Source organism: Idiotropiscis lumnitzeri, chromosome 6 (genome assembly GCF_059441095.1).
Source record: "Idiotropiscis lumnitzeri isolate Australia: NSW breed Sydney's pygmy pipehorse chromosome 6, RoL_Ilum_1.0, whole genome shotgun sequence".
Classification (NCBI taxonomy): domain Eukaryota; kingdom Metazoa; phylum Chordata; class Actinopteri; order Syngnathiformes; family Syngnathidae; genus Idiotropiscis; species Idiotropiscis lumnitzeri.
Genome location: NC_142396.1, coordinates 3,741,672 through 3,763,355, shown reverse-complemented (window position 1 = coordinate 3,763,355; position 21,684 = coordinate 3,741,672). Strand labels below are relative to the sequence as shown.

At 49.6% G+C, this 21,684-nt stretch overlaps 2 protein-coding genes across 11 annotated transcripts; both read right to left on the bottom strand.

Annotated features, from left to right (window-relative positions):
• Positions 1-297: 297 nt before the first annotated feature.
• LOC148334604 (cyclin-dependent kinase 17-like) lies at positions 298-5,456 on the bottom strand. 7 transcript variants are annotated; one of them, XM_088298107.1, is made up of 8 exons: positions 5,216-5,456; positions 4,233-4,353; positions 3,481-3,578; positions 2,727-2,832; positions 1,982-2,024; positions 1,797-1,887; positions 1,635-1,703; positions 298-596 (listed from the first exon to the last, which is right to left on the bottom strand). In XM_088298107.1, exons 1-8 carry the CDS (start codon positions 5,316-5,318, stop codon positions 559-561), a joined length of 669 nt encoding a protein of 222 aa, XP_088154233.1. In that variant the 5' UTR covers positions 5,319-5,456; the 3' UTR covers positions 298-558. The 7 variants fall into 7 exon arrangements, with proteins under 7 accessions (XP_088154233.1, XP_088154230.1, XP_088154235.1 ...); XM_088298104.1 differs by having other exon boundaries at positions 1,797-2,024; XM_088298109.1 differs by lacking the exon at positions 3,481-3,578.
• Positions 5,457-5,697: 241 nt separating this feature from the next.
• LOC148334603 (calcium/calmodulin-dependent protein kinase type 1D-like) lies at positions 5,698-20,290 on the bottom strand. Of its 4 annotated transcripts, none has more exons than XM_088298098.1 (11): positions 19,840-20,288; positions 14,229-14,360; positions 13,468-13,542; positions 12,923-13,061; positions 12,729-12,855; positions 12,242-12,317; positions 11,898-12,010; positions 10,995-11,073; positions 10,699-10,786; positions 10,206-10,362; positions 5,698-9,831 (listed from the first exon to the last, which is right to left on the bottom strand). In XM_088298098.1, the coding sequence occupies exons 1-11, from the start codon at positions 19,932-19,934 to the stop codon at positions 9,689-9,691; spliced, it is 1,224 nt and encodes a 407-aa protein (XP_088154224.1). In that variant the 5' UTR covers positions 19,935-20,288; the 3' UTR covers positions 5,698-9,688. The 4 variants fall into 4 exon arrangements, with proteins under 4 accessions (XP_088154224.1, XP_088154225.1, XP_088154223.1 ...); XM_088298099.1 differs by lacking the exon at positions 19,840-20,288 and adding an exon at positions 17,968-18,197; XM_088298097.1 differs by lacking the exon at positions 19,840-20,288 and adding an exon at positions 15,750-15,826.
• Positions 20,291-21,684: the final 1,394 nt, after the last annotated feature.

The window sequence follows — 21,684 nt, the reverse complement described above, 5'->3', positions numbered from 1 at the left end:
TGCGTGGCATTCAACTTAGCTTTTGCAATATTTGAGGCTCCGCTATGTGAAGAAGCACACGTTTGCGCTACCTGACCGGAATGACACGCCAGCGAGCTCTCACCAGTCAACACGGCCTATACGAGGGGGGAGAAGTCAATAAAAACATCTCTTTTTTTTCTCTCTTCAAGGGAGAGTTCTATGTATGACAAATGGAAAATCCCAACAAAAAATGTCACCACTTCAAAAGATTCAAAATCTCGACACATTGCATGTTCTTCTTAAAGTGACGGAGCCAGTTAGAAATCTAAACAGTAGTCGGGTTTTAGCAGCACTTTCTCTTTTCATCATAAATATAAAACAGAAACGTTTGGAGGGCCACGTCGAGGCCAAACCTTGTTTTGGGCGGGGGCTCGTCATATTCTGGACAAGCTCCGCAAGTGGTTTGGAGGGCTGTCGATGATGATGATGATGATGATGCTCCGCCATCATCCGGTAATGGCGCTGTACAACTCAAGAGATTATTTCCAAATAATCTTTAAAAAAAAAAAAAAGAAAAAGAAAACTGTCCCAAAGATTCTAAGACAGCATGCTTTGTCGTCTGCTCTTCCCGGTACCTGCAAACAAAAAAAAAGCAAATGTTAGGAGAAATTCATCCTCACGTCAATTAAACCTCACTTTTTTTCCTGATCCATTTTTTGGCGCAGCATTTTTTTTTTCACAAATATGTCATTAAATTAAATTGTCGCTCGACGATGATGAGCCAAATCTATATCACATCAGGACTTTGAATTGGACCAAAGTTAAGGTGGGGAGAAAGCAAAAAAAAAAAGACGAAATGTACAATTGAAAAAATATTAGAGATTTTTAAAAAAAAACAGTATTGTCTGTTTATCATTGAAATTCCAAACTATAATTATAAAAAACATAAAAATGTCCTTGATTTTCATCTTTACTTTGTACACCACAGAAGCTTTTTGGGTGGATTTGAAACGTGACATTTTATAATTTTGCAGCTAACCCAAATGACCCAAAAAAAAACAAAAACCCTAAAACCAATAAACCTAAACTAAAACTATGAATAAAAAAAACTTAAAACTAACACAAGAAGCAAAAGTTAAACTAACATTAATAATTATAAATATCAATAAACTATAAACACTCACATTAATAAAACTAAAAGCTAAAATTACCACAAAAAAAAAAACGAAACTACGTAAAAAAAAACAACAAAAAAACTAAAAATAATAAAACTGAAAATTAAGCTCAGGCTTCAAATGAAACAAGCCAACTCATGCAATCGAAAATAAATGCCCAAAAAGGTCAGAAAATCTGCTCGAAACGCTAATTCAATATAATGAAAGTTCAACTTAAAAAAAAAAACCCTCAAACTAATGAAAAATCGAAAATACTGTGCCGTGTGTTTTTGCTTTATTGGCACACAAATTGATATGAAACGTCATCATTGGTTGCAAAGGTTTTTGTGCGCCATCGGGACAAAATCTGGACCGTTGGCGTGGGGATATTTGCGCCCCCGTGTGGGCGGATTTCAAGGACATGAGACATTTTTGGGGGAGTTTTGGTGACGTCGCCCAGGCCCCCGTTCAAGCCGGACCCGCCTCCCCTTTTACAAGCGCCGAGGACTTGAGGGTCACCTGACTCGGAGTTGCGGCAGCCGGGGTCTCTCTGCAGCTGGACCTCCTTCAAGGTGAAAATGGAGACGTCTGCCAGAGACGCAGCGTTAGAGTCAGAGCGGCCGCACGCGTGTCTTTCATGTCGTCGGCGTCGCTGCGCTCGGCTGCCATTTTCTTACTCACTTTCTGGCAGCGTGCGCACGCGAGGCCCGAAGCTCCCGAAAGACGGCTGCCTCATGGCTTCGTCTGCAGAGATCCGCATTTTTGACTCGTACTGCGGCGCGCCAAAACAACCCCCAAAAAAAAGGGGAGGTCACGCGCGGCCTGAATGCGCACCGCTCCAGCTGCAAGATTGCGGGCGGACTCACTTTGAGGAATGAAAGCAGCAGGTCGATGCCGTCCGTGTCCAATCTGCAGCAGAGAGCGAGCGAGAGAAAGAGGTCAGCAAAGTGGAGGTGAGTCAAATTGGCTGGCCGCACAGCCGGAGGAAGGAAACACACTCAACTATTCCACAGGATTTCCTTACAGGAAGTGACACACACACACATCCCTGGACAATAAACACGGCCTTGACCTGCCCCCCCCCCCCTCAGTATGCACAGTGAACCCAGACTAAGATCACAACTTATCATTCTTGCCGCTGCGTTTTGCCTTTTTTCTTTTCTTTTGTCTTTTGAGGGCGGGGGTGTACCGGTGCGCTGCATTCGTGCTCAATTTGTACGTGGAGGCGCCATTTGCAACGGCTTGTCTCGGGGACACAAACCTCAAGCACACGCTACTGCATGCTGCAATGCATCCTGGGTACCGGAGAGTTGCCGAAAGGTCTTTTTTGCCCGTTGCTTCACAAGAATCGTTGCCAGTTGCGTTCAAGTGCGCAACAGTTTGCCATCCCGGGTGACGATGACTAGTCTTAACATTTGCTTCTTGCGACGGCAACAGCGCGCTCGCTCGCCGCATACTTTGGACCGAGCACGCGCTCGTCAACACAAAGGGAAGCTAAACCCCACTGAAGCTAAATAGGAGTCGAGCGTTCAAGCAAACGTTGGAGCTCGAGCGCTTTGTTCCAAGTGGACTGTTGTGCACACACCCGACTAAGTGGGCGGGCGGGCTCACCTGGGGGCGTGGCTGATGAGCGGCTGGCTCTTGTACTTTGGGAACTGGTGCGACTTGAACTCGTCCACAGACGAGATTCCGGGCCAGCTGTCCTCCGTGGGAGTTCCTGCGCGAGACGGCGTCGTCACATTAACTTGCTGCCATTTTGGGAATTGATTTAGATCATGAAATGACGAGGTCATCGGACACTCTAATTGCAAACAATAAAACATTGCTCATTCTTATTAACAAGCTCACGTTTTGTGGCTTTTTTTTTTTTTTTTTACATTCAAACTGTTTTAAACAAGTCCCAACGATCAGCTAAAGACCGTTTTTGTACGACTTATCACTTGACTCAAAAATGATCAATTGTACCGTTTGCGCTCATTTTGAATTCCTTGAGCCCATTAAAAATGGTCAAGATTTTGGACACAATAAAATTTAAAATGGCTACGGAATAAAATCCATTCATTTATAAATAAAAGGCTCATGTGTTTTGCTGACAAATTCCTACCAATGAATTTCATTTTTCTTTTCATTGATTCATTTCATTAAATATGACTTAATCGGTGGGAGATGAAATTCCAAATTTGAGATATGTCCATTTTGTGTCTCTTAAACATTTGTCTTATAAATCACGCAGAAAGGAGCTAGAAATGATTTTGTGCTCGACGCAGCTCCTGAGCAGCGCTCGGGTTTGCTGCCCGGCCGGCATGAAAAAAAAACAACAACAAAAAAAGATCCCGGAGGAGGCAGCGAGCGCTCCGGCACTCACCGAGCAGCCTGAAGATGAGGCGCAGCTCATCGTCCGCGGCGGAGCCCGGAAACAGCGGCCTGCCCGCTGCCATCTCGTAGAAGATGCAGCCCACGCCCCTGACGACGCAACAAGCAGATGGCATCGACGCACGCGCAAGTCCACACTGAGGACGGACAAAAGCGACGCGTGCCAGACCGGACGGCATTTTATTTTGCCTGCCCATCGGAAAACAACAAACGTTCTCCTGCTTACTGGCTCAAAATGAGCGAGTGACTCTTTTCCTCCTCCGCAGATGACGACGTCAGGCACGACGCAAGTTTGCAACGTTTTTGATCGCATAAAAGAAAAAGACAAGCAACATGTGACGGGAATGTTCAAAATGCAACTATTTCATGAGCGGGGAGAAGAAAAGCGCCATGGCGGCCACGCACTCGCGTGGGGGTTGACAACCCGCCAACACGTACGCAGCCCACGCTCCACAAATGTGTGTGTGTGTGCGCACGCACCTTCACGCGATTTGGTGGCACAAACTGACGTCACTGTCACACAACCACAAAGTCAACTTTTTCTAATAAATCTCACTTCACATCCGATAGGAAAAAGCGCCAAACTAAAAGAAAATAGAAAAGTCATTTGCGGACGCCGACCCACGAACCTCGCAAGTATTTGCACTCGCTTAAACTCAAGCGTAAGGTTGCTACCCGGGCGTCGCGCGGCCGTCAAACGACGGAAAGCGTGGCACGGAGCGGTCGAGTCGCGGGCCCGCTCACCACATGTCGATGGGCGTGGAGTAGTCGGAAGAACCCAGCAGCACGTCGGGGGGCCGATACCACAGAGTGACCACCTCGTTGGAGTACGTTTTGGTGGGCACCGACTTGGCCCGGGCCAGACCTGCGCACCAGAAAAGACGCTCAACGTGGACATTTGTCGCCGCACGCGGCAAAGAAAGACCAAAGTCGGCCAGTTTGACTTCGCCCTTGTTGCCGATGAGCAGATTTTGCGGCTTCAAGTCTCGATGGAGAACTTTGCGCCGGTGGCGGTACGCTAAGCCTCGCAGGATTTGGAAGAGAAAAATCTAGACGGGGAAAATTATTCATAATTGACAGGGGACACGCATTCCAGTCCTGCCCACGACACGCCATGGAGAGACAATAAAAAAAAAATGTTTTTCTTTAAATCCATATATTTTTGAAAGTGTTCGACTCATCTTTGAATGAAAGCACACATTTCAAAGTATTCCCTCGCACCGACTCATCATTTTCAAAACCATCAGATAAGATCACTTTGGGCAAATGAAGAGTTGGCTTCCCGACGTTCGTCCCTCCGACTCGGGAGTTTACTGTCAAATTCACAACATCCCCCCAAAAAAAACAAAACAACGTCGCTAAGAACAAGTCGACGCTCCAACAAAAAGCGAGCGGGGCCGCCGCTATTTGCAAAAAGCGGACGCTCACTGGGGAGCGCATCTTCGAGCTTCCGCCAAATTTCAGACAAGTCGGCATCCGTGGTACGGGAATGACCGACCTTAACGCACGTGGAGCAGCGACTTTTTGTTTTTGCCATCTCCCAATTCGAGTCGTGGGAATTTTTCTTGCATTGAATTATTGCGACTTCATGGTTTCAAATGCAAACGTTTCTCAAATAAAGTTGGATTGTATTTGGCGACGTTTAGGAAGTTGGGACATGAAAAAGGGGAGCGTCTTGCTACTGTCCGCCAGCAGGGGTCCCTCGCGCGCAGTTCGCCTCGCCTCACCTTGACATTGTGCATGGTGAGGAGGATGTTCCCGCAGTCGCCCATGTACTGCTTGAGGTCTTTGTTCTAGACAACAGCGAGAGAAAGAGAGCGGCGGCGTCATTGGAGCCGCGGTGGGAACGCTGACAAATGAGCGGCGTGCCAGAGGAGCTGACCAGGTACTCGAAGACCAGTGTGAGCGACTTGTCGGTGTGCACGATATCGTGGAGCGTGACGATGTTGGCGTGCTTCAGGTCCTTCAGGAGCGACACTGCCGGATGCAAAGACAACGTCGTTTCAAAAGGAACTCGGCTTCTCGACAACGTGGCCAAATGAAAAGGAAAGCAGACGGGCGAGCGCGTTTGCGGCAGGCTGAAAAGTTGTGGTCAAGTACTACGATTCCGTTTGAGAATACCACGTGGTGTTAGGGCGGCGCAGGAAAAAAAAAAAAGAAGGTCATCGCACGGTGGCGCAGAGCACAAATGAGTCCATGGATCTTCGGATGAGAAAAGGTTGCTTTATTCGAGCACAAAATGGTCGGGAGATTGAAGAGAGTCCAATGGGATCGTTGTTTGTTTGTGGAGCAAACAAACTTTTTGGTGCCATGTCAATAATTGCCGCGCTCCAAATGGGCTCAAACAAGCAATTCTTGCATGAATTTATTTTCACGATTCAATTTACAAAACATTTCGGAAAACCCCAAAAAATGAACGCACAAGCCACCGTTTTTGTTTACCAAAGAAATGAGGCTTAATTGTTTGCAAAACCGCTAATGTGTCTGACGCTTTGACAGTCGCAAAGAAAATCTGTCCATTGTTTTTCGAGCGACTTCCAACGCTTAACACGATTGTAGTTTTTCGTGATGTCAAAACCCGCTACTTTAATATGCAGGAAAAACAAATCGGTGACTCACAACTTTTGAAATCAGAAGCCACGCAAAACAGTTGAACAAAAGGAACCAAAGAACAAGCTTGACATTTATCAATGTTCTTCCAAAAGAATATTTTCAATGTCTTGAATGATTTATTTTCGTGCTCGCCGACATGAATGTGGCACCCCAGAATCCTTGTTAGCACGTTTTCTGGATCGAACTGTGTCGCGCGCTTTGGAAACCCAGTGGGCATCGGGCTCCAAGGGACGAGCGGGAATTGGCATTTACGACCCACATTCATTTTGTTCCGTGAAATGTGATTTTCCAGCAGTGCTTTTTTCTTTTCTTTTGACTCCCTGTCCACATTTGCTGATATGAGTACGTTTTTTGGGGCGGTTTGTATTTTTGTCCAATCGGATGTCAGCCTTTCCGTGTTGCCACGGCAATCTAATCTGCCCAGGGACCTTCACAATCAGCGCACGCGACTTGGACATTATTTGCAATTGTACCGTTTTTTTGAACCCGAATTGAAATTCCCCAAAATGGATATCAACATTTTTTCCGCAGACATAAAACCATTTCGCTCGTCAATTGGATGCATTTCCTACTTTGGGATCGATTATCGACTTGATGATTTGACGACGGACGCGCCACACGCTGTTGCATTTTGTGCTCTTCCTTTTTTGCGACTAATGTTGGGCCTTTCGCAAACCACAGTGAAATTTCGCAGCCGCTCGGACGTTTACGTTCCCAAGCGCGAGAAGGTTTGGCGGGGAGGTGACAGAACACGTCGCCGGCCTTTTCCTTCTCAGTTGCAAAGTGAGCGAGTTGAACGCGTCAAACATTCCATCGAACGGGAAGACGCGACCTTTCGCTGGTCTGAAAAAGAGTCAAGGCGCATGTTTGAGCGACAGCAAGCTCGCTTAGTTCAGCGCTTGTCAAAGTGTAACTTGAAAATCATTTGCAATCAACTTTTTTTTTTATGTGCATACTTTCTGCACATACGAGGAGCGGCGCACAACTTAAACGGCCCCCCCAACTTTAGCGTGGGTAAGATTGCGACACGCATTCAATCTGGCGTCCCTCCCAAAAACGTGAGAAGCACTGCCCAAGTTTGGGACGGACATTCCAGGAAGGATTTGTTGCCGCCGCTGCGAGTAGGGGCGGCGGATTCTTCGGAGCGGTTCAAAGGTCACGACAGCCTTCGGGTCTGCCAAATAAGACAAACCAGACGGAGCGCAACGACGACGCCAACGTTGAGCTGATGGTTTACGTTGGCTCAACGATCGATGACCATGCTGGCGAGCGATGCCATCAGGTGGGCGGGATTCTTGAGTTGTTGTTGGTTTTTGGTTTTTTTGAAACCAGCAAAACTCAAAGAACAAATTAGAAGAAGCGTCTCCACCGGCAGGGATCCCTCAGGGCCGCATCCTGGGGCCCCTACCGTGAATGCCGTCGACAAAGTCGCCTGGAAAACGTTCCCGTGCGCTGACCACGACAAACGGCCCCGTCGGGAAAGATCCGTGATTGCCGTCGGCCGGAATGTTCCGACGATGAAGTCAACGATGACATTTGGAGTCATTAGAAGTATGTTTTGTGGAAAGAAAATGGGGAGCATTTTGATTCGGAGCACAGCGTCCGGGTGGGAATTTATTTGGTTGAAAAGGTGACTTAAGCAATCTCTTGTCTGCGGCGTGTCCCGAAGTGCAGCCGAACAGAGGCGAGTCGCGGAGAAGAGGAACGGGTTTGAGAACTACGTGGAAGAGGCGGACGACGGCGAGTCCGCTCTTCCGGCTCGGCTTGGGCCCGACGACGGTTCCGCCCGCCGCAAAAGTCAGTCAACGGCCAAAACGGAACGTGCTTGTCACTTTTCGCAGGCCTCCACGACCGAGATTCCCACGTTGCCGTCGTGTGGAGGCTTGAGCGGCTCCCTGAAGTGCAGCCGGCACTCTGGGGGCCTGACTAAGAGGAATCTCACCCTGGCGGTCGAACCAAGCGTTAAAAAACTTGCTCCCGACCACACACCTCAAAAATGGCACGAGAGAGGAGGTGTGAAAACCACACGAAACTACGACGACTACTTTTCGCAGAACAAAACGAGCGGAGCCGCGAGAGCGCCGAGCAGTGGCGAGAGTTTCACTCCGACGGCAAGAGCACAAGCGGCGCCGGTCGGACGCGTCGGCGCCTTTCACCGTTTGCTTCCGGTCGAAAATCCAAAGACACGTGCAAACAAGCCTTTCTTTCTTTCTTCTTTTTGTTTTGTTCTTTGAAAACATGACAACATTTGTGCATCAAACATGCAGCAAGCATTTATTTTCAGCTTTTTTTTTGTTTTGGTGCTTTTTGAGGGAAGACGACGACAAAAAGAAACATTCAACTTTTGACATTTGTTTTTCCAGCAAAGAGAGGCTCCGTCGACATGAACGACAGCGCGCGCGTTTGCCGAGTGTTCTCTCGAGCCTTTGCGCCAAATTCAACAGGCCGCGATGAAAGCAAAGAAGCGCGACCGCTCAACTGCACAATCAAGACAACCTCGACACGTCGCCGCAAAAATTGGGGCCGGAGAGTTCAGGACGGCGCGGAGATGCGTTTGACTTTTGAACGTGCGACGCTTCCGGTCGCCACCCGATGATGTCACTCCGAGCTCGGCGGGCCGCTTTCCTTGGTCAAAGCTTCCCAAAGGATGTTTTGCGGACGGCGAGACCGGAAGAGTCGCAGAAAGGCGGGACAGACTCTCGGTGCAAGCATGCCGGCTTTAGACGAGCGGAGGATTTCACTTTTCGTTTTTCTTTCAGCATTAGAATGCAGCGCCCACGTAAGCCACGCGGCGGCATAAGAAAGACACAATTGAAGGATTTCCAAAAAATGAAATATTTCCGATGGCACCGATTGGAAATGCCGGACGAGTTAACGTGTCTTTCCATCTGTGATTTCAAAGAAGTCTTGACAATTCGCACGCGCGCTCGCATACTCGCAGTGCGTCCGTCTTGTCCTGTCATTTGGCGATGCAACTTCAATTTCCGAAAGGAACAGCCGCACCGAGTTCGTTGGCATGTTCGGTTCATCCTGACAAATGGGAATATTTGCGATTTACAGGAAGGCGGCAAAATCTCCCGTTGGCACACGAGAGTAATCGGTACACAGTGTTGGTTGGAGAGTGGCACACTTGAAGCAACATCCCTGAGAACTCCCGCTTGTCCTCTTGCGGGCAAGGAGGACCTCAAAGTGGTCGCGTTCACGTCGGGAAGCAAACGTTCCCGAGACATTCGTGCGCCGCGCCCGACGTCATTCAGTCGAGACGAAGGCGCCGATGACGTCGCCGCGATTCGCGTTCCCATTTTGGCTCCAGGCGCAATATTTACACAAGGCATACATGGGAGCATCTGATTGGACCACGCCGACAGCAGCTTGGATGAAAAGAAAACGGTTGGGCTTCGCGAGCGACACCGAGCGCACTTGATCGCTCGCGTCCTCGGCTCCTTCCATTCCTCCTCAAATTTTGCACAGGAGGCGGCGGGACGGCTGAGCTGGGCTGGACGACCACTTGGAATCGCGGCGGGGGGGTGACCCCCCCCCCCCTAAAGCTCCGTGGTCTCCCAGCTCACCTCCCGCGGAACCTGGCGTCATTTAGTCCCCGTGCGGATGACCGTGACGGTGGAGGGGCGTGGCGAGAGCGGCTCGGCCACCGGCGGCGGCTTCTCGCGCAAAGGAGATGACGCCTCGGCGTCCCGATCGGACGCGGCGGGCGGGGGGGCCGTCAGGGGACCTGTGCCAGAAGGAGAAGCAAAAAGTCAGCCGCTTTGAAATGGGATTTTACCAATGCACCGACGGGCAAACGCTTTGTACCGATTGCGACATTGCTTTGTCGGAGAACGTCCAATTGGCACTGCGAGAAATCTCGGATCGAAGACAAAAATCAATCGAAGTGACTCGAAAATCGAATCGGGCCCTTTTGAATTGATGCCCGGCCCTCTCGACGATCGTCGTCGCCAGAGCCAAAGAAGGAGGACGTTTGGTTTTGGTTGTCACAATTTGATCGGACTTCTCATTTGCCCTTTAGAGAATATGACGTGCGTCGGCGACGGGATGAGGCGCCGATCCATTTGGACGGTTTCTCTCCAAAGCACCAAAATGGCTCACAGTTTCGGGTGGCGTGCGGGGCGCAGTCCACCGACTGACTTTTGGTCGGCGCTCTGCCGGCCGGCTTGGCGGCGGCGCCGTGGATGCTGCTGCCGAAGCTGGTGCCAAGCTGCAGGCGCCGCATGTGGCGGATCACCGCCGTGGCGTTAAAGGCTTGCTAAGAAGAAAAGAAAATGACACACGGGACAGACGGAGAAAGTCTGAAAACAATTGCCGGCAGGCGACGGCAAAGCAACGACAACTTTCCTTTCACCTTTCATCCAAAAGGCTTCAAAAATGGACACGCGGAGTCGCCCTATTTCGGTTCGGGATGTTGTTGGCGTTCACAACGACCGACGGCAAAACATTTCCAAAGTAAGCCTCGTCCTCCGTTTCCTCAATCGAGACTTTTGGATTCAAGGTGAAAAACGCTCACGTCGATTCGGCTACCGTCCATTTTCAAACTTCATCGAACGACAAACAAGCGTCCGGTCGATCGCGGTCGCCGCCTTACCCTCCATTTGCTTTTGGCAAAGTTTTTGCGCATCTGCCGACTGACGGACTCGTGGATGTTCTTGCAGAGGGCCGTGCCTCCGGCGATCCTGAGGGAGGGAGACACACACACGCGTCACGTCGCGTCACGTCGCGCATTCCAAACTGAAGGCACCGAGCGCCGCAATCTTGCCGCAATTTGACAATGTGGCACAAAAACACTTTTGCAAAAGATATCTGCGTCAGGCGGGTGGTTAATCACATGGCGATAGGAGGACATGCGCGGTGCGTGCGCGTGCGCGTGCGCGGCTTCCTCACCAGGGATGCTCGAGCGCTTGGTCGCATGTGATCCTCTTGTCGGGATCCTTCTCCATGAGACAGCTGATGAAGTCTTTGGCTGGAGATGCACATTTCAAACAAACAAACAAACATCTTTTTCATCACTTCAGATTGTATTCAGAATAATAATAATCATTAAAAAAAAAATGCTCCATAATTGAGGCCCACATGAAAATATTTGCCATCTCCAGTGGACGTTTTTCCATGAGACAAAGACAGGGAGCGCCTAAACAAAGTGCAACTGCCTCATGATGCCACAAGATGGCGCCAAAGCAACATTTGTGGCGTGATTTCCAACCAATTGGGGAATGCCGAACAGCAAATATGGGGAGCTTCCACTTTTGCCACTTCCTTCTTTCTTGTGTTTATGTTTTAATAAAAGTGACAGTGCGACAAAACATAAAACGGGTACGTGAGATTTTTGCGCTGCTCCGAACACACAAATACTAATATTTACGTGGATTAACGAAACTCTTTTTTTTTCTTTTTAAACAATGTAGTGCTCACGCACTTTATTAAAAACATGAGAGGGTTCTCTGAGGTGCTGAAATCGTTCGCTGGCATTTCTTTCAATTTACTGAGGAAAATTGATTTGCCAAGTAAATGAAGTGACGAGCTTGGTCAACGTCCGAATCAAAGAAGCTCCAGTCAGTCGAAAATGTCGTGCGAGCGCGTCCATGCGATTCAAATGCAGCCGGCGAGCGCACGTTAGCTTCCTGGATCGATTTGATCTCAGCTACGTTTAGCCATGACGTCATGGCGGAATGTTGACCAATCCGTGGATGGCCGCATAAAAAGAAAAAAAAAAAAAAAAAAAAAAAAGAAGAAATGCCCTTTTTTTTTTTTTTTTTGCGAGAAGACGTGAGATGAGCGTTTCCTCACCGGAATCCGAGATGTCGTCCCAGTACGGCGCGTCAAACTCGTAGTCGGCCTTGAGGATCTGCTCGAAGAGCTTGGAGTCGTTTTCGTCGTAGAAAGGCGGGTAGCCGCAGAGCCTGCCAAAAAATGGACGGGCTAGCAACAGCAGAACCACCGCGAGGGTCCGTGCCACCGAGGTCACCAAAAAGGATTTGCGGCCTTCTCATCGCACGTACGAGCGAGCGGCAACATTTTTCATTTGCGAGAGAGAGACGACAGGAAAGAGAACAAAACAAGCCGCCATCATCTCTTCCCGTCACGACGCGGCACAGCGGGGGCGTGTCCGTTGATGCCAGCAGGCTACTTACAGAATATACGCGATGACCCCGATGGACCAGCAGTCCACGGCTTTGCTGTACGGCTTCTGTGCCAACACTTCAGGCGCTGCAACAAAAACAAACACGTCAACGAGCCAAAGTGATTTTGGAACGAGAGTTGAGCGAAGAGCCGCAATGTCGCAGTTCATCACCGACACGGCTGCGATATCGGAAACTTTTTTGTCGTCGAATGTCCCCATGAATGTGATCGCTCACCGGCACGAGTCCATTTGTGAAAAAAAACAAAAAAAACAAAATCAAAAACAAAACAAAGCGATCGCGTTCACAGTCAGCGTGCGCCCGCCGACGTGGTTTTTGCTTCGGACTTGCCCGCAGAAACCGGAAAGTTTTTGGGCCGACGCCGGCCGACGCCGACCGCCGTCGACGCCGGCGCTGTGCAAGGCGACCGATGGTCGGGACGAGCGGCAGATCGTTGGCTGATGCGGGCGAAAAAGACCACCGCGGCGTCCGAGCTCACCCACGTATCCCGGCGTCCCGCAGGCGGTGGCCATCACGTCGCCCGTCCCCTCCATCTTGGACAGGCCGAAGTCGCTGATCATGATCTTGGACTCGTCGTGCGGACTAAAGTAGAGAAGGTTCTCCGGCTGAAAAAAGGGAAGGGGCCGGATGTCGGCAAACGATCGGAAGGAAAAGGTGACGACGCGGCGCTACCTTGAGGTCGCGGTGCACGATGCCCATGCGGTGCAGGTAGTCGACGGCGTCCAAAACTTGCCGGATGAGCCGACTGGCGTCCATCTCCGTGTAGAAGCCCTTCTCCACGATGCGGTCGAAAAGTTCGCCGCCCGAAACCCTGTCGCACATTTGCGCAGCAGACCGTGAGCAGCGCAACTTTCGCCAATATATGCCGGGTCATTGCCGACGAGCGCCATTCATTTTGTTTTGAGCCACCCGTCCGTCCGAGGGCGTCGAAATGCCGACGTCAGCAAATTTGAAACGCCGACGCTTCAAGTCAGATTGGCGAGGCCTTCGGCGCACTGGTCGTCATAGCAACGGACACCAAAATAAAAAAACATTTTCAAAAATCAATTCGTCAAAAACTAAACGCACCGGAAGCCGCGGAGACGAGAGGAACGCTCCCAAGTCAAGAGAATCGTCCGCTACGACCGCATGACGGCAATTTGCGTGCGCTCGTACTCGGAAAAGGAAAATGAAAGACGGCGTGGCGACGAGTGAGGGTGTGTTGGGGCGTTACTCACAGCTGCATGATGAGGTACAGGTGGTTGCAGCTCTCGTAAATGTCCTCCAGAGCCACGATATTCTCATGCTTGATCCTGCCCAAAAAGAGGACGGCGCAATTAGCGGCTTGCTTTTGGCGTCTGCTCATTTGTTTCTTTTTTGTTTGGGGGGGGGGGGCTTTAGTGAATGAGTTGAACGGGAAGACCCCACGCGGCAACAATTGAGGCGGGAGTCTCCACAGGACTTGCTGCAAAATGACGAGAATGAAACGCAGCCAACGGCAACTGTAACCAGGCAACTAGACTCAACACTCGCACAAGAGCGACTGACTGACAAGTGAGTCACCTGCGGTGCGCGGGTGAAAACAGACAGCCCAAAAGATTGGCGTGGCCGTTTCAGTCGCAGAAAATAAATCAATCAAATTGAAGAGAATTTTGCTTCCTTTTTTTTTTGTTGCGTCAACATTTGCATCCATCCGATGGTCGCCGTTCGCTTGAGCATTTCGGATGATATGAATGAACTTTTTGGTTTGGAAAAGAAAAAAAATGGTTCATTCTCTGATGTTTTCCGAGTCGGTTTTCCAACAAACTGCAACGAGGAGGAACAAAACGCGTGAAAGGAGCGCAGCTGGCCTCTTTTTGGGAGACGCGGCGGGCACGAAGAAATACGTTTGAAGGCATTGTTTGGCAAAGTCCAAAATTGAAATTCAATGAGAAACATTCATGCCGAGCCTCTTTTCTAAAGTGAGGCGTGCGCGTACGCGTGCACGTGCACCACCTACTTCCTCAGGACGGCGATTTCGTTCTCCAGACTCATCTCCTTCCCTCTGAGAGCTTTTTTGGGGATGCACTTGATGGCGACCATCTTTCCCGTCGCCTTCTCCCGCGCCATCACCACCTCGGAAAACGCACCGCTGCAGCGAGACCAAGTCGACAAACACCCGCACATTAGCCACATTTGCTTTTTTTAGCACCCATGAAAAACTGTTGTCTTGAATTTCAAGCGTGAATACAACATGACCAGTTTAGGATTTGATTCAATCCTGTAAAAACAAAAACAAAAACAAAAAAGCTGTATTCTAGTCAATCAATGTCGTCAAAGAAACAAGAGTTGTTTGGAAATGTTAGCATCCGATTTCAAAGCCAAATCATTCCAAAAGTCCGAAGTCCATCGGAACATTCCGGTTGTGAATGGTCGGAGGCATCTCGCGGACATCCAAGGAAACGAGTGTCACGCCTCCGGCAGCATTTGGTCCTGACGCCGACCCGAGGCAGCGAGCGTGGGGGGGGGCGGGGTCGGCGAGCTACGCTTCAAGATTTGAAAACAAACACAAGTTACCACCGGTGGCCTTCGGTTGCCACTTGCGCAGGGTTAAAGACGCAGACGAATGGCAAAAATAATAACGTGCATTTGTTTGTCACGTATGATTGACTCCAAATTATTGGTCATCGTCCTCCTCCTAACGTTTTAGTTGCGAGCTGGTCAATAATTGTGAAACTCGAAGGTTCACGGGCCGCGTCCCCCCAGGGCCTAACCCTAACCCCGACACGAGCGTCTTCAAGCAAACCCGGAAGTGAACCGGCAGCCACGGAGAGAGGCCAAGACCGGGGCGATGAGATCCGTCTTTCGAGCGGCAGCATTTTGGAGCCACCGGAGACGCTCGAGGGAGGACCGGCCGACTCCAAAGTCACGAGCGTGACAGTCATCGAGCCGAGACGGAACCGAGGCGTGCGTTCCCGCTTCAAAGTGCTGCAGGGGAAAAACCGGAATACAATCAGACGACTAAAATTGAGGCAAAGTAAATGAACATTGCAGACAGCGCGCGAGGCCACAAAATTGGGAAGATGCGTTTTGAAGGAAGACTTTAAAAGACTCCGACGTGACGCACGAGAAGTGGTTGGCGGCCGCACTTTTTCACAGCTCGCAATGAAGTCGCGCACACACGCGACGACACAAATGGCGCTCGGGTTGTTGATTAGTTGTGTGCAGCACATTTGCAAAATTGGAAATCCGCTGATTGAGCGGCTGTCTTGGACCGGCGTGTTTTCCTGAGAAGCCTCCATCAAGAGAGTTGAGGAGATTCGATGCCGTCTGCGGTTCGTCGTCGACGTGCGAAGAATGGATTCTTTCTCGGTCTTGTTTTTTTGCCCATCGACGACGCCGCCGCTCTTATTTACGGCTAAAAATTGCCTGACGGGCATGGTCACGGAACAAATTAGTCGCAGGTCAAAGCACGACCGCATTTACACACGACAGACCCACACGGGCCGACGCACACAAACAGCTTATGGGGAAGATTTACCGAGAAGTAGAAAGATCGCCGTGTTGGTTTCTAGAAAAAAAGACGAGAGAAGAAAACATGAGTGCGTGTCGTCCTTTCCAATGTTCGTCTTCTGAATGGAGGCGATATTTGCTGAAGCAATTGCCCAGCGTTGCCATGACAACGCTTCTCTCGCCGCTTCTCGCCCGAGCGGGCGGATGACGGACGCCTCGTCGGCTCGGGCTCAATCAAAAGGCGATTTGAACCACGATTCAGACAAATAATTGTTTTGTTTTGATGAAGATGCCAATTTTGGAATCGGCGAGTGTCATCATCGTTATTGAATTTCGATTAATTGCACGGCGGCCTTATCCTCGGACTCATGCTTTTAAGTTTAAGCGTTATAAATCTGCTTTTTATTGGAGCGACATTGAATTGAGTCGGAGTGGTGTTGCGCGTTTACTTGAAAGGTTTTTTGGGGCGACGTTGGGGGAGTGCCAGCACTTTTATAGGGCGGACGACATTGTTTAGGAAAAAAGAGACACACTCCAAAAAAAAAAAAAGCAGAGAGGGCATTCGGAATCCTTTGCGACTCCGCCATCGTGATACAACGGCGACATTTGACGAGAGCGCATGAAAACGCAAAGTCGCCGACAATGACGTCAAACGAGTGCCTGTGACAAAGCCGCGGTAAGACGGCGTCAACGCGCTGCGCAAAAGAGAGCCTCCGTTTCGCTCTCGGGGCCTCCCAACACAACTTCAAACCGGAATGGCGACAGGGCCGGCAAATGCACTCGCAAGGATACGCGGCCTACATGGGCGCGCGCACACTCTGTCTCGCCTACGAATACACACCCCGGTAACAACCGGCGGCAAGTCGGACTTGATGCGCAGCAACCGCAAGACCAAGACATACTCGCGTCGAGCGAGCGGTTGCGCTTCGCACAGGTTGGCCTCACACAGTCGCTCGCCCGAGACCACAGGAAGTCACGCTGCGACGCAAAACGCTCGGCTCGCCGCACGCACAAGAAGCTGCGTCCCTTTCTTAAAACATTACAAATTAAAAAAGGCGAGGGGGGGGGGGGGTCGTCATGATGGTGAACTCAAGAGGATCAACGCAGAAATGCAGTTTCAGAGCCGTTGAAGGAGCGGAGGGGAAAACAAAAACAAAAAAACACTCGTGACGCACGCCACACCGCCGGATGTGCTCAGCAGAACTTTTGCGACATCTGCAAACCGGCCACTCGCTGATTTGGATGGTCAGGGAGAAGTTTACATTTGGCCCGATTTTTGGGATGCGTGCACCTTGCTAAAGATACTCTTTAAAAAAATGCACACGTGAAGATTTGCAATCGGCTCAATTTTAACCATCGTCAGCACTGAGCGAGCGAGACAAAAAAAAAAAAACATTCGATACGCACGACGACGCCATAAAATAATCTGCGATCATCGGGCTTTCTGTGAATTGTGATGGCGAAGGGGCGTGGCCTCGTGAGCGACCTCAGGAGCCGGATGGGCTTTGGTCTGCGCGTGAGCGCCTCAGTGCGAGTCGTGGTCGACAGCAGCTCCTAGCGCTTGACTTTGCGCATCGCAAGCACGTTGTGAGCGGACATGCATCGGAAAGTCAGCCGTCGCGACGTCGCCGGCAGTCCCGAGAACAAAACGCTGCCGACGACACGCTCGCCTGAAACACGACGCTCCAATTTCAACTTTAACGCATTTGAAGACAATGATGACGACATTGTCTGAGCGGGCGAACGAGCGAGGGAGCTAGTGTCTCTCTCTCTCTCTCTCTGTGTGTGTGTGAAAAAGAGAGTAATGTGTGAGTCACAATGTGAACGTGTGTCTTTTTGTGCATCCGTGTGAGTAGATGAGAGCTGTGAAAGGATGTGAGTGTCTCCGCCCATCCGTTTCAGAGTGTGTGAGTGTATATGAGCATGCGTGTGCGGTCCTAGGAGTGTGAATGAGGGCGAGCGACAGTGACTGAGAGACAGAGAGAGAGAGAGAGAGAGAAAGTGCGTGCGTGAGTCGAGGTTTTTTTCGTCAAGCAAAATAAGTGAAACTATAACAACTTTTGTCAATCAAATCACACCAAGCAGTAACTGAACGCGCATTTTGCATTTCCCAAACTTATGAAGGCAAATTTAATTTCGGTCAAAGAATTTAAGACGGGAGAATTTGGGCTTGATTTTAAACGTTTGGATTCATTGGGGTGTCACAGGACGGCCGCTCGCCGCACACGAGAAAGTGAAACGTTCACCTGGGAGTCGCGTTTCCTTTGATGACCGATTGATGAGTATCGTTGAATGCTCAAGTCCAGAAGGCAACTGGCAACATCGTGGGAGCAAGTGGACAACGATATAAATCCATCCGTCCATATTCCACCAAAATAAACGCATGTAAAATATGATAAGGAGTGATCAAAGAAAACTGCATCACACACATCAAGAGCCACCGAATGGACGCCGTGAGGTAAAAAAAAACAAACCAAAAAAAAACAAAAAAAACAAAAAAAAAACAAAAACGCACCAGCTTGTCGGGGAGGGAAAGCAAAAGCGCATTTTTTTCAGACTGGCCACCGATTGGACAGCAAAATTGAGATGATTCATTGGTGTTATTCGCCAAGACGATGAGAAACGGGCGGGCGGGGGGTGGTTGTGTGTTCACACGCACACACGCACACACACACAAGCGAAAACCTTGCGGGAATGGCACCAGTGAACCCTTTGAGATGGTCATCAGCCATCGGCAGGACAACATTGAGCAGGAAAAACCGGTCTGCGGTGGCGGCGCACAGCAGAGATGAAACGATGAACAAAATTCCAAGAGAACGTCACGATTGGCCACAAGGACCACGCTGGTTTTGGTTGGCAGACGCCGGAATGAGGAAACGGACACTTTTAGCAGATCAGCAAATACGACACCTGCTCAACACAAGCTTCTTGTAACGCGCGTACTCAAATCTTTCGCCCTTTCATCACAATTTGGGCTTTTACGAGAAATTGGAAACAAGGAAAAACGAATAATGTACAAAATAGCACCCGGCCGATGAATCGGCCGATTAGGACCCGTCAAACTTCGGCCAAAATTTGGACATTTCTGGAATGTCAACATTTCCAACACAAGTCACGCTGGTTTCATAATACGAGGCACGTTCGTCGATACAAAAACAACAACATCCTAAAATCCACAAAACGGCGTGTTAAGGCCATTCCGGAGCCGTCAGTCAAAACAAAGTCAATTGTTGGGCATCGCAACCTAAAGTCAACCAAAATTGAATTCAATTCAAAAATAGAGTCGGCGACGGCGCGAGGCGAACCTCGATGTGATTGTGAGCGCGCGGATGGTTGTTTGTCTTTGTGTGCCCTACGATTGGCTGGCAAGCTGTTGGGGGTGTTAGCCCCGCCCACTGTCCCAAGATGGCGCGGAGGGGCTCCGGCAGGCCCGCGACCCTCGTGAGGAAAAACCCATCAGTCAAGTCTAGTCAAGTCAATTTTATTTGTATAGCCCTTAATCACAGACAGTCTCAAAGGGCTTTCCATAGCCACAATCGACATCCCCGATCTTAACCCCCAGGAGGGCGAGGAAAAACTCAAAAAACCTCATTAGGGGAAAAGTGAGAAACCTTGAGAAGGGACCACAGATGATGGATGGATAACATCAAACAAATGCGTTAAATATGACACACAAAGATTGATGTTCTTTTAACGTCATGAATTACACGCACGCAATGCATGCTGGGAAGCAGAAAGCTCTTCTTTTTTCCAGACAGGTACTGTACTAACTCTGGGGTTTTTAGTGCACGTTTGACTCTACATAGTAGGAAAAAATCCTTATACGTCCAATGATCGGGACATGAGGAAATTAGATAATACTAATAATCTCCTTTTTTATTTTAATAGACAACTCCTTATGTCTTTTTGATGACCTGTTGAAAAAATTGACGTGACGTCATGACGGCGACGGATATTTAAACGTCGTAAAACGGACGAACGGTCAATTTCTTCTGACGTTTAACCGTCGTCAATCAAAATAGGAAGCCTATTTTATCTTTATTTTATTTTGCGCGCCAATTGAGCAGCAGCAGCAGCCAAAGTTGTCATGTTAAGAGCCAAAATGGATGCTCACTCACGTTCCGAGGACTTCTTTGAAGTCAAACACACTCTTGATGTCGTAGACGTGTTTCTTCCACGAGCCGTCGCCGGACTCGCCGTTTTCTTTCGCCATGTCTCGCCGTGTGGGGACGAAGCAGAAGACGACGGACGAGGAAGAAGACACGCCGGAGGAGGTGCGCCGCGTATGAAGCTCAGCTCAGCTGCGTGTGGAGCTAAACTCGCTTCCAAGTGATGAGCGCTGCCGAGCTTGTTAGCGGACTAATCCGCCGCGTGACGGGGGGGGGGAGCACGGCGTCCCTCCTCCTCCTCCTCCTCCTCTTGTGTCTCCTCTGCAGGCCGCTGTTGGTGATGCGGGGGAGGTGGAAGGACGCTCGGTGCCGCCGTGAGTGACGCCCTGGACTCGGCCGTGGCTCCCTCTCGCCACCGGGGAGGAGGAGGGAGGGAGAAGGGGGAGGGAGGGGGTGACGAGGAGGGAGGAGGAGGGAGGAGGAGCGCTTGCCCGTGCTATGAGCGTGTGTCGTTCAAGTGTTCGCATTGCACCAAATCAGCGCAAAGTCCTCCGGCTGGCAGGTGCATCCTCAAACGCTTTTTCTTTCTATTATGGCGACAAGTAAGCAAGCATTCTCAAATGTCCACTTGTTGCTAGGCAAGCTCACTGGCAATTCCCCCCAAATCCCAATAAAACAATACACATACAATAGAATTGCAATAGTATGTGGGCTGCTTGCGAGACATGCTATCAATATTTGCATGATGATAAAGTGAACCAAAGATTGAAACGTCTTTATCTACAAATAAAATGATACGTAATGGGAATTGCATTTTTTTTATGTCCACCGGTTTGCATAGCGAGCTAACAGATCCACCTCGCCGCTCCTAATGTTGAGTTAGGCCACCTGGAACGACAGCAGAGCGATGCCAGGATGCTCTTTGTGGACATTCCAGACGATCGTCCCAGACATCCTCGTCGCTAAATTGGACATTCTCGGCCTCCCCCGCACTTTCTGACCAACAGCTCGGCCCCTACACGTCCTCCACCCGAACGCTGATCGCCGGTTCCCCTCAAGGATGCGTGCTGAGCCCCCTCCTATACGCCCTCCACACCTACGACTGCAGGCCGGCCCACGGAAACAACACCGTCGTCATGTTTGCTGACGACACGACAGCGGTCGGTCTGATCTCGAAATAAAGACGAACAGACTGAAAAACGGTTTCTTCCCGAGGGCCATCTCCATACTGACGTCTCACACGCAACGAACCTTACCTTGCAGAACAGCGACAAAATGTTGTTTTTTTTAATCCAATTTTGTATTTATATTTTATTTAATAATTTAATCTTGAATGAATCGAATTTATATATTTAATATTTTATTGCACCGCTAATCTCGTTGCACACCGAGTACAAGGACAATGAAGGGCTTGCCGATTCTGCCGGGTCGAATTTATGGGGCTCCAAAGTGAAGCGGCATCCATTCGTGTTTCCACAACACAACTCCAACATTTTTGGACTTTAAGCCAAACCCGTCAAAAGAAAAAGCATCATGCAGAAGAAGAAATAAAAGATAAGTTTCATTTCCGGACAAAAACAAGAGCGCAAGAACATGAGCGCTCAAGCTTGCAGACAAAATGTTGAACCAATCATCGTCGCCAAAAATGGAATTTTTTTCTTTTTAGTTGAAAATCAATGACGTTAACTCAAATTCTGTGTCGCATTGCGGCCAAAAGTACAAAGCTGCTCAGTTATCGTTGTTGTGGCGCGTGCTACCTTTTTTTTTTTTTGTGTGCTGGATACTACATGCTAAACTAGCAAGCGAGTTGACGACATCCCGCATACGTTGCCGTGATTCTTTTTTGGGGCGGTT